Below are 13,379 nucleotides of genomic sequence, written 5' to 3' on the forward strand. Positions count from 1 at the left end.
AATAGCTATGGTCAGGTACGTGCCCATAGTCATCTGCACAGCAACATTTGAAAAGTAGAAAGATGTAGAGTTTAAAAGACCTTCCCCTCACCCTCACCTCATTATCTGATGCCTAAAGTGCTATCATTTACTTAACACATGATCCCCTTTTTAGCAGGTTGCTCAACCTTGGCACTACAGTCATGTGCACACAGCATTTCAGTCAAGAATGGATGGCATATACAGTGGTCCCATCCCGTCCTATATTATAAAAGGCTAATGTGCAAATTGTCCCCTCGACTGGGAGTCCCACCAGGAATTCGACCAGGGGGTGGGGCCAGCCAGCCAACCACCTGCAGCCCCCCCCCCGGCCCACCCTGCCCCTGATTGGCCCCTCCACCCCAATTGGGGGTGGGCCCAGCCAGCAAACCACCCATGGCCCTTCCCCCCACTCCCACCTGGCCCGATCGGGCAGATTAGGGTGGGTGACCGGACCCCACCTGTGCACAAATTCGTGCACTGGGGCTCTAGTAAGATTATAATGAAGCTGAAAAATGCTTGTCACCAAATGACTTTATGTTGTTGCATCACTCACTTGTTTGTGCTGATGCTGGTTTAAACAAACCTACTTCACTGTCAGTCGTGTGGAAGTATAGCACATAATACTCGCTATTGATACTAAATAATGATGTTACAGGTTATGGATTTACTATACTATACTTGTAAGGTTATTTTAGAGCACGCTGTTTCTACTTATTAAAAAAAGTTTGCTGTAAAACAGAATGCCTTGTTACGCCTGCAGCAGCCTCATACATCTCAAGTTCACTGCGTCTCTTGATTGCCTCGTTTCCTCTGGTGCTTGATTTAATCCGGTGTTGTGCTGTTTGGTAACATGCTGCACAGGCTTGTAGCCTAGGAGCAATAGGCTATACCATACAGCCTAGGTGTGTAGTTGGTTCTACCATCCAGGTAAGTGCACTCGATGATGTTTGCACAATGACAAAACCGCCTAATAAACTTCTCAGAACATGTCCCCATTATTAAGTGGCGCATGACTGTATTGACATTTTGGCATGAGTAATTCTTGTGGGGGCTGGCCTGTGCTTTGTCAGATGTTAACAGCATTGCAGACCTTTACCTTCTGGATACCAGTAGCACCTCTTCCCCCAATTGTGATAACTAAAGATGACTCCAGATATCACCAGATGTCTCCAGATATCGCCGAATGTCTCCAGATATCACCAATTGTCTCCAAATATCGCCGAATGTCTCCAGATATCACCAGATGTCTCCAGATATCGCCGAATGTCCTATTAAGGGTAAAGTTAGAATAGATTGAGAACCACTGCCTGAAAGATAAATGCCAATGTGAGCTGTCATTGGTCTCTTTGCAAAGAAAAGACCAAATAGAATAGATTGGCTCAGGTGATGGGACGATGAAACCACAGGCATTTGTGCCTTAGGGAGACTTTACAGAGGCACCGCACCAGAATGACTGATTCCAGAAGTTGAGACTTGGCTCATGTACTAATCCACAAGGAAGAATTCACACACAATTAAGGTTTAATTTGTTTTTCTTATTACCAAAACTATTTTCCCACTAGGGACTTGGATTTATTAAGCACTTGGATTTTTTTTTCCTAAAGGAACTCATAGTTTAGTGGTGTAGACAAAACAAGTGAATGAGAAGCCCCTGCCCACAGGGCGTGGTTAAAGATGGAGGGTGATATAGGAACAACAGGGCAATGTGTGGTCAGGGACCTGAGCTCTTGGTTCCCCTGGGAACCAAGGGACCAGAGGTTCCCTGGTCCCACTGCTGCTGGGACCCACTGGTGGGCAGGGTGCTGCTGATGCCTGCCTGGTGGTATCTGTGTGGCCTTTCTTTTTTTTCTTTTTCCTTTTTCTGTTAATCTTCACCCAAAGATATTTTTTCCATTGATTTTTAGAGAGAGTGGAAAGGAAGGGGAGAGACAGAGAGAAACTTCAATGCAAGAGAGAGAGAGAGACATCAATTAGTTGCCTCCTGTACGCACCCTACCAGACTGGAATCGAGCCTGCAACTGATATACCTGCCCTTGACTGGGTTCGAACCCACGACCCTTCAGTCCATGGGCCAATGCTCTAACCACTGCGATAAACCAGCTAAGGGCTGTGAGATCTTTCTACCTATTAGTCTGATAAGCTTCCAGGACGGCTCCCTTCCTGGCTCGAGAGGCAGCGACCAGAGTAGCCAGGCTGGCAGACTTCTCTCTTGACATCCTCTTTAGTTCTGGCATCAACCACGTGATTTTACTAACAAGCTCTTGCCAGGTCTCCTATCCACCTCTCCCAAGAATCTCCACCCTGAGCAGTATCTCCCAACTGTTACGTCAGTACATGAAGCACCCATCATCCAAAGTAACCTATTCTTTTAACAAACATTTTTCCATTCTTGCCACTGCTTTTCTCTTAAATTTACTGTTAACTAAAGAAGACGTTCAGGCTGCAAAAAAGAACAAAAGGCAATTACTTGAGCAAAAGGATTCCAGTCCAAGAGATGCAAATTCAAGGAGCAACCCAACTGCACTCTAGAGAGAATAAAGAAAACAGGGTTTATAAAGGCAAAACCCAAAACGTGTAATTTTTTTCATGCAAATGAGGGATTGCTGACTTAGGTTACCAGGGATTGATTAGTTCCAATATGCACATGAGGAAAGCAAACATTGCAAGGAGGAAGTAAAGTTCATATGTGTCCATTTAGCAGTTGTTCTAGGGTGTTTATGGCTCAGCCTGGAGCTGAGTTAGCAACAGGTTAGTAACATAACAGCAGCTCAGAGAACTGAGGCGCAAGCCGGGGCCCACTTCCTTCATAGCCTCCTGACTCTATTTTAAGTGCCTCTCTCAGCAATGCTTATTCCATTTTATTTTGTTTTTCATTATCATTATGATAATCACAAGTTAAAAAGGGAGAGTACTGTTAGAACAAGTCTGCAGTTGAAATTATAACCCTGATTCTGGAATTCACAAACAGAAAATGTGAGTTACAGATAAGAAAGATTCCGATTCTGAAGCACAAAGCCACAGTCAGATTGGGACCATCTGATATTATCTTCATATTTAATCAAAGAAGAAGCAGGCAGATTCAGGACCAGATTCAAGCTAAGGAAATAAAGCAAGATGGAAGAACTTTCATCAAATGCTGACTCAGTATCAAAAACATTACTGACATTCTTCATTCATTGCTGGAGTCCATTCATTGTCTTCACTAGCTGAGTTTAGACAGAGACCCCCAAAAGCTAGTAACCTTTGAAGTCCTAGCAAAGGTCAGGACTGTGCACCACCCAGTTAATCTAGGAACCACCCAGTTAATTTAGGTAATAATAGTTGAAGCATCATCCCCACCTTAGTTCACTTAATTCCTTAGATACTTATGTAGATCCTTGTTGATTATTGTTGATCAGATACTCTTCCTATTCCTGGAAATCATCTATTGATGAGCTAATCAGATACTTTGTCTATTCCTGGAAATTGTCTGCTGATCTGTGTGTCATTGAAACCTCCTTACCCTAAGGGCTACTCCAGATCAATAAAAGATTGGAGTGGCCTGAGCATGGGTGGAAGTCCTTCGGGACTTGCCTGCCTGGTCCCTCAATATTGCAAAATTATCTCGTGTCTTTTTCTCTCATTTGTTGTGCGGCTCCTCTTTCAGATACCGAACCCTACTTCACACAGAATGTGGAGGGAGTGTTACTTGACAATTCATCCACATAACAAATATTTATTGAGTGCTGACTCTTGTCTAGCACTTAATTATGTAAGTACTAGAGGCCCGGTGCAGGACATTCGTGCACTTGGGGAGGAGGGGTCCCCCTCAGCCTGGCCTGCGCCCTTTAGCAATCCAGGAGCCCTCGGGGGATGTCCCACTGATGGCTTAGGCCCACTCCCTGCGGGGGAAGTGGGCCTAAAGGGCAGTTGGACATCCTTAGCACTGCTGCGGAGGCCAGAGAGGCTCCCGCCACCACTTCTATGCTCCCCAGCGGTCAGCCAGGCTTCTGGCTGAGCAGCGCTCCCCCTGTGGGAGTGCACTGACCACCAGAGGGCAGCTCCTGTGTTAAGCATCTGCTCCCTGGTGGTCAGTGCACGTCATAGCAACTGGTTGTTCCACCATTTGGTCTATTTGCATATTCGCCTTTTATATAGGATTATCCCCATTTTACCTCCAAGGGATCAGAGCCACAGATTCATGACGTAATTCACCCAGTGTCCACAGGATCTGCACTCAGGTCTATACACTCTTACGACAAAGTATGGGAGGAAGTAAAAGAAAATAACTGGGAGATAAGAAAGTGGATGCAAGGAAGTCCTAGCCCATCGTCTCCTAACACTGCCAAACACACACTTCATGACTGACATCGTATTAGCCAACAATGTTTAACGTACTTGTAGACATCAAGTTTTTACAGATAAGTATTTTAAAATTCACAATCATTTTTACTTTTAGACAAAATGACTTAATTCAGGGATTTGAAAATTTCTAAATATCAGTGTATCTATATTAAGGAAATGCTACATAAAGAACTGTGGTTGCAAAAGCACCATGTAAAAAATTATTAGCTGTGTCTCTCTCTGAGTGCTTAATCACACATTACTATGTGTTGGTTTAAGCCTTGTCTTGAGAACTATTAGGAGGCAATATCATGCCTCATTCTTCTCTGTTGAATTCTAATCCTAAATTACATATGTGGAATATTAAAGATTGGCACATATCCATGTTGAATTTAATAAAAACTATGTCCTCAATTTTCCATTTACTGAACCATGGGGTAAACATTTTTTATGAATTCAACATTCAACCAGCATGGACGCTTTTCTAGCAGAAATCACTATTCTCTCCCACGAAAACCTTTTAAATACCTTTATTATTGTTAATTTTGAAAAGACATGTGGTTCTGTTTCTTTTAAATGTTTTCTACAGCTGATTGATGTTTCTCTCTCATTGATATTTCTAACTCTCTGTCCCTCTCCTTTCCTCTCTGTGAAAAATCAATAAAATATATTTTTTAAAAAAAAAATAAATAAATAAATAAATAAATAAATAAATGTTTTCTAACTACATGTGCTAACATTTTTAAGGTTGAAAATGATTTGATGTCTAAGATTTTCTTTAATATCATGTGGGGTCACTAAGGAAATTTGAGAGAGAGGCTGCCAGTTGATAGCTGGTAAAATTGGTGATAAATAGGGGTTTGTTATTTTATTCTCTCTACTTTTATATTTATTTGAATTTTTTTATGGTAAGAAGTTTCAGTACCTGAAATAATACTGAAGACCATTTCTACTCCTTATTCTAAATGGTAAAATACTTATCACCGTGTTTGGGCACAAGCTTTCTCTCCAAGGAAATATTAAATATATTTTTCAGCTCTTCTTCTATTTCTTCTTCATTCAGTGTCTTAAACTCCACCAGATCCATATTGTCCTTATAATTGAATTTTCTAAAGGTGAGGGTGAAGCCCACTAAACAGTGAACCCCATTTGGGGTTTGCAAGGAACAGAATGACTTGCTTGTAAACACAGATGCTGCAGATGTCTGAAGGTATTCATTAACGGACTCAAAATCCTCAATTGTTCGAGGTTCAAGCGTAAAGGAGTAGATCTTTCTGTACTTTTTCTTTTCCAGGAGTTCAGAATTAAGGAATTCTTGGTTTGGAATGTACTGCTCTCTTCTGATTTGGCCCAGGTACCACGTTCCTCCTTCTTCTGTCAAGCGGAAGATGCACGGCACCTGAGGCTGATCCTTCCCAGAAATTAACTCCAGAGGCTGCCATATCTGGTAAGAGCGTCCAAACCCAGCATCAACTATATACTTCCTGCCACCCACGGTCACCTTCAGCAGAAGGTGAATCATGGCACTGCTATATTTGTCAGCTGGAGTGCTGTAAACATAGCCTCCCAGCATTGTGGTCTCAAAGCCCATTGTGGTCAGAGCCCAGTACAGAAGTTGATTGACCTGGAGACACCACCCACCCCGGTTCTTCCTCACAAGTTGATCAAAAACAGCCTCCAAGCCCAATTCCATGGGTTCCCCACAGTGGATGTTAAGGTTCTCAAAGGGAATAGCCTGGATCTGGTGCTGAAGAATGTCAGTTAATGTTTCTAGGTCCAATTTGTTCCTAGAGTTCTTATAACCAATTCTTTCAAAATATGCTTCGATGTCCATAATGCCCTATGACAAGGAAAAGAAAACAAAAACACATAATATTACTTTTGCACTTGGATTTCTTTGATTAGCCTAATTACAATGAATGTATTTTAAATATGTAAATACAAACAGTCAATATAATTATCTACAATCATAAGTCTTTTGTTTACTACTACTATTGTAATACAGTGATATCAAATGACATATGTAGAAGAAAAACTTGGTTCTCATAGTAACAATCAATGGGAAGATAAAGCCATTAAACAATTCAAAAAAAGCCAAGAGAAAAACAATTGGTGCTTCTGAAGAAGAAAACTCAAAATGAACAATTAGAAACTGTATATAAAAATAACAAAATGTTTTCCTGAATTAAAGCAAAAATTAAATCTGAAAAACAGCAAAATTCTGAAAAAGTTTGATTTAGTGTTCAACACTGGGATATATTCTGGTTAAATTATTGAAATTCAAAGTTGAAGCAAACTACTTGGGTATTTGGTAGAAAAGCAAACACTTTTTAAAGGAGAAACCAGCAGGCTGGTGTCAGAATGCTCCACAGCAATATGTTACTATGTTAAGAGGAAAGTCTGATCCCCAAATACTATTCTCAGATAAGATTTCATTTCATCACAAAGGCTTCATGAATACAAAAACAATCTCAAAGATGAAAGAATTTGAGGAACGCATGAAGGATGAGCTACCCGGATAAAGTGTTACCTCCTAATTGGCCAATGAAGTGTGAATCAAAATGAAAATAAGAGAGGCCACAACAACGGATCCATGGTCAACAATGACTCCTTTTATTATAGAGCAAAGAGTAGAAAAGTTACAAGAATTATGGCTAAAGTAAATTAAAAAAAAATTTTTAATGTGATACATGAAACCCATTAGACATATTGGCCTCCAACATAGGTACAGAGCAGTAAGGAATAGAGCATGTTCAGTGTACTCAGAGAGGGCACATGGGATTGGTGAAGATTCGGGACTGAGGTTAGTGTGAGGCTGTGTGTTCCACTCAGATCCCTTCAGATGTCTTTTACCATTTCACTGTGCCCCTAGCCTGGCTTCTGTGACCTTATGCTGAAGGACCTGCACCCTAGATCAGCGGTTCTCAACCTGTGGGTCGCGACTCCTTTGGGGGTCGAATGACCCTTTCACAGGGGTCGCCTAAGACCATTGGAAAACACATATATAATTACCTGTTGTTTTTGTGATTAATCACTATGCTTTAATTATGTTCAATCTTTAACAATGAAATTGAGGGTCACCACAACATGAGGAACTGTATTAAAGGGTCGCGGCATTAGGAAGGTTGAAAACCACTGCCCTAGATTCTCTGTGGAGGACCCTTTGTGGGCTCCTGGAGCTGCTTTGCCTTCCACTGCAGAGGGCTGGATGAGCCAGGGAATACATATCCTGCCAGGGCAGCTCTGAGTCAATGAATGACTGGTGGGAGGTTTTGAAAGTCCAGCCACCTTGCCTGGAGTCGGGACACATTTTGAGTTAGAACTCACATCTACGCTAAAACTGGGTTTCTACCAGGGGCACTTCCCTAATAAGTCACTTGCACATGGATCTTTGTCTCAGTGTCTGATTCTGGGGAACCTGACTTAAGACACATCAGTGGTCATTCTGGAGAGTCGTGCAAAAGAAAGGTCAGGTGCACAGGCAACTTCAGAGGGCCTTGAATATCAGGCAAAAGAGACTTGCTTTCTTCTGTGGGTCAAATGGATCCTTGTTGCTTTATTGAACTGACTGCTGTAATTTGTCCTAGTGACATGGTACTTTAATTACAAATTACCCTTTTGATGTACCCTTGGAAAATAGGTTGATCTGAAGAACTTACTGATCAGTTCCCAGTCTCTAGGATCTCTACATCTTTCATGGACAACAGTGGTTTTCAGTTTTGTTTTGTTTTTAAAGAAAGTCCTAGTCTTTCCCCAAATAAAGTTGTAGGAAAGAACCTAAAATGGAAAAATTAAAAACAGATTGATCCAAAGCTAGTTCACCCATGAGATGGTGCTGTCGTACCTCAAGGCTATAAGGCAGCACAAGTTCAATTATGGATTGAAATATACCTACTGTCTAGATTTCTGGTGCAGAATAGAATTTTGAGGAGTGATAGGGAGTGACTTTCTTTGTGGGTGTTTTGTTTTCTTTTTCTATCCCTTTCCTTTTCTCTGTCCCAGCGAAGGCTGGCATTTCACTGGAATGACACTATCACCTACCTCCCTTCCCATGGGCAAGTGGCCAGCTGTTTGACTTTCTGGATGGAAATGGAAGTTGCTAGGCTAGTCCTGCTCAGAGGCCATCGTTCAACAGGCCATGGTGCACTGAGCTTGCCTCTCAGCCCCACCACTGGGTGAATGCCTGCAGAGGTCAGGCAGGTCCCGGGAGCAGGCCCGAGAGCCAGTCCACAGAAACAGCTGCTCAGCTGAAGATGGTAAAGGCCAAGCAAAAAGTCTCTGGACAACAGAGAATTGACAACTTAAAAATTTCCTTTTGAGGGGAGGAGTGGACGCCCTGTTTTGTGCTTGAGGAACTGAAATGAGGACCTGGGGAAGGAGGAGAAATGCTGCCGCCACCCCAAGGCTACAAGCCGCACAGTACACGTCCGGACTGGGGTGAAATTGTCAACCCCACTCCCGGGATTCCTGGCATTTCTGAATAGACTTTTTAAAATATCTGATGTGAAGGTCACATAATATAAAACTAACCATGTTAAAGTGGAACAGATGTACCATTTGGTACATTCACAATTTTGCGCAATCACCACTTCTATCTAGTTTCAAAATATGTCATTAGCACGAAATGTAGCCCCATACCCACTGAGCAGTTACTCCCCATTCCCTCCAGCCCCTGGCAGCCACCACTCTACGTTCGGTCTCTGTGGATTTATCTATTCCGGATATTTCACAAAAACGTAATCATATAACATGGCACATTTTGTGGCTGCCTCCTTTCATTTAGCATAACGTTTCCAAGGTTCACTTATTGTGTGACACATGTCAATACTTCTTTCCCTTTTATGACTGAGCAATGTTCCATGGTATGGACTCACTATTTTCCTTTCTCTCTTCCTTCCTTGGTGAGCATCTGGCTTGTTTCCACCTTTGACTGTTGTAAATAGTGCCGCTGTGAATGTGCTTAAGTACATTTTTCAGTACAGCATGTGTTTTCAATGATTTTGTGTTTATACCAAGGAATGGAATTGCTGAGTTGATTAGGAGAATTTTAAGGAGTGTTCCTGAGTGGCTTTTCTGGCCTGTGCTGTTATTTTCTTTTCCTCTCCGTTTCCCTTCCCTTGCCCCTCCCCTCCTCTTCCTTCCCTTTCTTCCCTTCCCTTTCCTTTTATTTCGGCTCTGAGACCCCCTGAAAGGACACTACAACCTAGTTCAGTCCCAGGTGCAAGTGGCCAGCCCAGTGATTTTCTGGATGGGAAAGAGGTTGTCAGGCAAGCCTCACCCACAGACCCTCCTTCAACTCTGCTTGGTGTTCTGAGAGCCTGTGAGGTGGCCCAGAGAGTCCCACGCGTGGAGATCAGGTGTAACAGGGGAGTTTCGAGTGGGTTTTTGTTTTTGATTTTGTTTTTCCCACTCCTAAGGAAAAGCAGAAACTCAGACAAACTCAGACGTACAGGTGATATCAGCGTACTTTTTAAAGTTGGCTCTGAACTTTTAAAACCCATAAAGGGCCAAGAAATAAGTCTCTGGGCAGGGTACATTAGATAATTGACAGGAAGTTGTTACTATTTTTGAGTGAGAGAAGGTGGGGTCAGCCGTTTTGTGAGAAACTAAAATGAGGGCCCTGGGGCAGGGAAAGAGCAGGTTACCGAAAAAGAGCCCCGCAGGTGCTGCTGTGGGCACCTGCTGCTGTGGGCACAGACAGTTTGAATCAAGGGTCCATTATCTTCACATGCACAGTCCTTACAGCATAAGGATTCTAAGTAGGTGTCACCTTTCTGAACCACCTCTGGACTTGGAATTCAAGCGCACTGTAGTATCTAGCGTCCTGGACTCACATTTTAGATAGGAAAAAGCCCCCATTTCAAAGCTAAAAAGAGTCACTTACCCAGTTCAACTAGGATCCACACCAGGAACTAGACTGACTTCACTCCTCCCACTTGAGGTCAGTACAGGAAGTGCCCTTCCTGGCTTTCCAAACAGCCCCTCCCTGTAGTCACACAGGGATCTCTGGGAAATGTAGTTGTGGGGCCTTAGGCTGTCCTGTGTACCTCCTGTTCAAATGTATTCATTGAAGAAGGGTGGAGGCTACATTATTTGATGGGCCTTAGGTCACACAGGCAGTGAGGGGAATGATCTTGTATTTGACACAGTCCTTGCTTTAGGGAGCCTGAAGCCAGATGTCCTAGGTGTAATGGGGGAGGTGAGGGTTTACCTCGGTCCCGGAAAAGCATATTCATTAAACTAGAAGAGGCAGGAAAAAAATCAAGATCTAAAATTACTCTCCCAAATTTATGATACCATTTCTTCATCAATCTCCATGAAGCCACTTGGTTTTTATTCTTCTGCCAGTCATCCCCCATCCTCAGTACCACTCACCACTCCCTGCCCCCCAAATTAGTCTGAATATATGGTGTGAGTGTGATGTGTCCACAGTAACGGGGTGTTGCTGCTTGTGTTTTTAATTCACGTTAATGATATTGCTGTATAACTCTTGCTGTTTCTTCTGCAGTTCCTCTGTGCTGCGTCTTAAAGCCTGTCTACGGGACACAGTTGTTGCTTCATGCCCTCTTTTTGGCACTAATGGTTCTAGTCCATAGCTCTGGTGTCCTGCTGCATGGATTTGGGAGGCCTTTCTCTTGGCCTGTGCTTGGGCAGGCAGATGGAGCTGCAACTTAGTGCCCCTGTGACCACCACTCAGCCCAGGATGATGGCAGTTGAAGGATAAATACCCTCAAGTTCTACTTGCTCAAGTGCAATTACTCTGATGCACAAACAACAATGGCTCCCAATGTCCTCTAGTGAGATTAAGTTCTTATTGTTCACTGAGGGCACCTGCCAATATGTTCCCTTTATTGACTCTCAAAGTGCCCCTGACTCTGCCTTTCCCACTCTGTGCTGGTGCTTCCTTAAATCACCTCCCAAAGAAAACACCTAAGTGCAAACCCTCATCTCAGGGTCTGGTTTTGGAGGAAACCAACCAAGTTCATTGAATTTACCAGTACCACTTGCGAAGGGCACTTAGATGCCCTCAACTCCCAGTTCCTACAACACCAGTGTCATGAATACTTTGCTTCACGTGCCCTGCAGGTGGACATGGAACTTTACCTGGACATATACCAGGAATGAGATATGCTGGGGACAGGGCATATGTGTGCTTAATTTCACTGAGCCTCACTGTCCTCTTGTGTAGAGAGTCCTGATTTCCTCACATCCTGACTGACACATCTGTTAGCAACCTTCGCATGTCTGCCCATCTCACGTACCTAAGGTGATAGTTCCGTGTTGTTTTAATTTACACTTCTCTGAGTACTGGTGAGCTTGCACAGCTCTTCACATTCCTACTGACCCTTCAGGTTTCCTGTTTGTGAACTAAATGGCAAGGTGTTGAGGACACACCCCTCTGTTGTCACCAGGATACAGCAGCAATGAAGGATAGATGGCAGAGCAGAACTTGTAAGACATTGCTCAAAAGGACATAATCCCATAATACAGCTTTGGGGCTGGACTATTTTGGCCCAAAGTATGAAACAGGGATTGTTCAATCGAGTACAACTATTGTCCCCCTGAACCTGGGAACTTTGACCCATGGGAATCTCCAGCAAGAACTGTCCCAGGAATCTGAGATCACAAGGCTTGAGGCCAAGGGAGAGTCAGGCCCAAGGTATGGATCCTGGTGTCTGAGGGCAGTGGCAGCTGGGGTGAAGGGCAGGGATTTCTGTGGGCTCCAGAATGTAATCCTGCCCCCAGCAGAGTGGCCATCCAAACGTCCAAGCGAAATCTCACTACTTCCTATGTTTTCTTCATGGAAGGAGAGCAAAACAGGGAAATATATGAACTGTCACCTAGCACTCTCCTCACCGTAGGAGGGACAGAGATACAGAGGTGGCTGGCAGTAGTAATGAGGATAACAAGAAGGAAGGCTCCATCTTCACCCTGACACAGGCAATCTGAAAGAATGCTGATTGTGTTTTTTAATAAATAAGCACTAGAAGTTGTGTGTGTAGTGTAAAGATTCCACTATGAGTTAATTTTACTCACGTACTTTCTTTTTTTTTCCATTTTTTTTTTATTGCTTAAAGTATTACAAAGGGTATTACATATGTGTCCATTTTATCCCCCCGCTCTAGACAGTCCCCTAGCCTCCCCTATCCCCCAGTGTCTTATGTCCATTGGTTATGCTTATATGCATGCATACAAGTCCTTTAGTTGATCTCTTACCCCCCTACCTCCTGCCCCCCAACCCTCCCCGGCCTTCCCCCTGCAGTTTGACAATCTGTTTGAGGCAGCTCTGCCTCTGTATCTATTATTGTTCAAAAGTTTATAATGGTCTCTATTATCCATGAATGAGTGAGATCATGTGGTATTTTTCCTTCATTGACTGGCTTATTTCACTTAGCATAATGCTCTCCAGTTCCATCCATGACGTTGCAAATGGTAAGAGTTCCTTCCTTTTTAGAGCAGCATAGTATTCCATCGTGTAGATGTACCACAGTTTTCTAATCCATTCATCTACTGATGGGCACTTAGGCTGTTTCCAGATCTTAGCTATGGTGAATTGTGCTGCTATGAACATAGGGGTGCATATATCCTTTCTGACTGGTGTTTCTGGTTTCTTGGGATATATTCCTAGAAGTGGGATCACAGGGTCAAATGGGAGTTCCATTTTCAGTTTTTTGAGGAAACTCCATACTGTCTTCCATAGTGGCTGCACCAGTCTGCATTCCCACCAGCAGTGCACAAGTGTTCCTTTTTCTCCACATCCTCTCCAGCACTTGTCGTTTGTTGATTTGTTGATGATAGCCAGTCTGACAGGTGTGAGATGGTACCTCATTGTTGTTTTGATTTGCATCTCTCGGATGATTAGTGACTTTGAGCATGTTTTCATATGTCTCTTGGCTTTCTGAATGTCCTCTTTTGAAAGGTGTCTATTTAGGTCCTTTGCCCATTTTTTGATTGGATTGTTTATCTTCCTTTTGTTAAGTTGTATGAGTTCCCTATAAATTTTGGAGATTAGGCCCTTATCAGATATGACATTG

General features: G+C 43.1%; 1 protein-coding gene across 1 annotated transcript; it reads right to left on the reverse strand.

Moving 5' to 3' along the window:
* Nucleotides 1–375: 375 nt before the first annotated feature.
* LOC118651804 (arylamine N-acetyltransferase 1) lies at nucleotides 376–10,286 on the reverse strand. Its single transcript, XM_036301372.1, has 3 exons — nucleotides 10,229–10,286; nucleotides 5,270–6,184; nucleotides 376–1,289 (listed from the first exon to the last, which is right to left on the reverse strand). Exon 2 carries the CDS (start codon nucleotides 6,176–6,178, stop codon nucleotides 5,306–5,308), a length of 873 nt encoding a protein of 290 aa, XP_036157265.1. The 5' UTR covers nucleotides 6,179–6,184; nucleotides 10,229–10,286; the 3' UTR covers nucleotides 376–1,289; nucleotides 5,270–5,305.
* Between the last annotated feature and the right edge of the window lie 3,093 nt (nucleotides 10,287–13,379).

This window comes from Myotis myotis, unplaced genomic scaffold (assembly GCF_014108235.1).
Source record: "Myotis myotis isolate mMyoMyo1 unplaced genomic scaffold, mMyoMyo1.p scaffold_m19_p_3, whole genome shotgun sequence".
Taxonomy (NCBI): domain Eukaryota; kingdom Metazoa; phylum Chordata; class Mammalia; order Chiroptera; family Vespertilionidae; genus Myotis; species Myotis myotis.